The sequence below is a fragment of the Sinocyclocheilus grahami genome, unplaced genomic scaffold (assembly GCF_001515645.1).
Source record: "Sinocyclocheilus grahami isolate Dianchi unplaced genomic scaffold, SAMN03320097.WGS_v1.1 scaffold985.1, whole genome shotgun sequence".
NCBI classification, from domain to species: Eukaryota; Metazoa; Chordata; class Actinopteri; order Cypriniformes; family Cyprinidae; genus Sinocyclocheilus; species Sinocyclocheilus grahami.
The window spans coordinates 238,427-240,639 of NW_015506164.1; the positions used below are offsets into that span (position 1 = coordinate 238,427).

The 2,213-nt window shown below is 41.2% G+C and overlaps 1 protein-coding gene across 1 annotated transcript in view; it reads left to right on the forward strand.

Moving 5' to 3' along the window:
- Positions 1–2,213, forward strand: part of LOC107565168 (pyruvate carboxylase, mitochondrial-like) — a 114,262-nt gene that overhangs the window by 7,543 nt on the left and 104,506 nt on the right. The window contains exons 3-4 of the mRNA XM_016250384.1: positions 1,111–1,295; positions 1,936–2,101. Of these exons, the coding sequence (XP_016105870.1) occupies positions 1,111–1,295; positions 1,936–2,101 (351 nt within the window). The remainder of the gene's footprint in view (positions 1–1,110; positions 1,296–1,935; positions 2,102–2,213) is intronic.

Genomic DNA, 2,213 nt, shown 5'->3' on the forward strand with positions numbered 1-2,213 from the left:
TTCATAACCAGCCTTACAGTTGTGTAGTGTGTTCCTGGCTTAGCTAATTAACTTAACTAATTTCGGCTGGCAAGATGGCTGGTTCACATGTACCTGGCTAACACATGTACCTGACTAATTTGCTAACATGAGGCCAGGCTACAGTGCATATTGGTATTATAATATCATATTAGCATATGTGAATAGCAATTAAAGAAATCACTCACCATTTCTCCAGTGTAACAAATCCACAGTCAACAGTCTCTAACACAAATGTACATCACAATAGTGATGTTTGTCTTCTTCTTCGTTGGAGTTTTACGGCAGTTGGCATCCATAGTGTTGCATTACTGCCATCTGCTGTCTCACTTTAACTTACTATATCTTAATTAAATTTGTCCTTCCAGTCCAGTCCTCCTTAGAAAATTAAATAAATATCTTCGTCCTTGGTCACTATTTCCATATGTTACTATATTTTTAACATTAAACTCTACTAAACCTATTTCCCATAGCTGATTCTTGAATAGTGATGTTTGATTCTTCTTCTTCTGTTTTATGGTGGGTAGCACCAGCGTTAAGGTGCATTATCGCCACCTTCAGTGTTGGAGTGTGGACCAAAGTTTACTTGAACTCACAATGATTTCATATACTACTCACACCGTGAGGATCACAGTATGAGGATTGTGTGTACTCACAATGATTTCACCTATTACTCACACTGTGAGGATCAGAGTATGAGGATCGTGTGATGTCACTGGGATCATCGCATGATCTCACGTGTTGACTGGGTTATTTACCCACCCTCTTGTTATTTACACATCTGATTCTTGTGTTGTTATTTATTCACCCAACTTGTCATTTCAAATCTTCATGCTTATGACCTCATAAGATGCAGGTTTTTTCAAACTTTTTGATGCCATGTAGGCTACCCCAAATCTCCTTTTTATAATTTTTTCCCCCTTTAATTTTTATGGTGCTTTTTGTTGTCATTGTTCTGTCCTAAGAGGAACTGACAGATGTGGGCTCATTTCGGGGTGAACTACCACTACCATCCACTAACCACAGTAAACATTTCACAAATTTGACTTACATTTTTTCTTGTTTTAAAATTGTTTCTCTTTCTCCCATCAGGTGAAATAGCCATCCGGGTGTTTCGGGCATGCACAGAGCTTGGGATCCGTACAGTGGCTGTATATTCAGAGGAGGACACGGGGCAGATGCACAGACAGAAGGCAGATGAGGCTTACCTCATTGGCAGAGGCCTGTCCCCTGTTGCAGCCTATCTCCATATCCCTGACATAATCAAAGTGGCTAAGGTTAGGCAGTTATATATCTATCCGTCAGACTGTGATTCACCTTACCTGTCACTCTCTGAATGACGGCCTGTCTGCATTGTGCACTAAACGCATCTCTTCCAGTGCTTAGTATTCACATCAGCACTTCACTATATGGTGCTCAAATAGATCCATTCCTGTTTTTTTGGAACAGTGTCAGAGATGCCAGCCAGATTCAGATCCTTTGGCGAAATCTCTCATTATGCTACAGGCAGCTCATCTCTCAAACCAGCAGCTTAGCCACCACAACAATGCACTAATAATGTATAAACACAAAGCATAACACACACGCAACACCACACCATATTAAAACCGAACAAGCAGCCAACATCATCGTCTCTAACCTCAGCAGACGGCCTCAGAATAATTAGTCTTTCTCCAATGCAATTACCATGTTGCACGCAGTCAGCCAACGGAGAGAGAGAGGCCTTTCAAATTCTCTCTGATTGGGATTTTAATGAAATTAGTATTTTCCAGCATCAGAATAATTAGGCCTGACTGCTGTGCCACATACACATCCCTGACTAATGTTTTTTTTTCATTCTGCTCTTTTTTCTCTCTCTCTGTCTTTCTATCTCTCGTCCCTTCTGTATTTCTCTGCCTGTGCTTTTCTCCCTCTCAGGAAAATAATGTGGATGCAATCCACCCTGGTTATGGCTTTTTATCAGAGCGCGCAGACTTTGCCCAAGCCTGTGTTGATGCCGGGGTAAGATTCATTGGTCCTTCCCCAGAGGTTGTGTGCAAGATGGGGGATAAAGTGGAAGCCCGTGCCCTGGCCATAAAAGCAGGTACCAAATTTACTCCTGAGATTCCTTTCTACATAGGGGTGGGATAAATAGTATCAGGGCAACCTTAGCACCAGGGTACTTGCAATATAATAATTAATTTCTATATTTATAT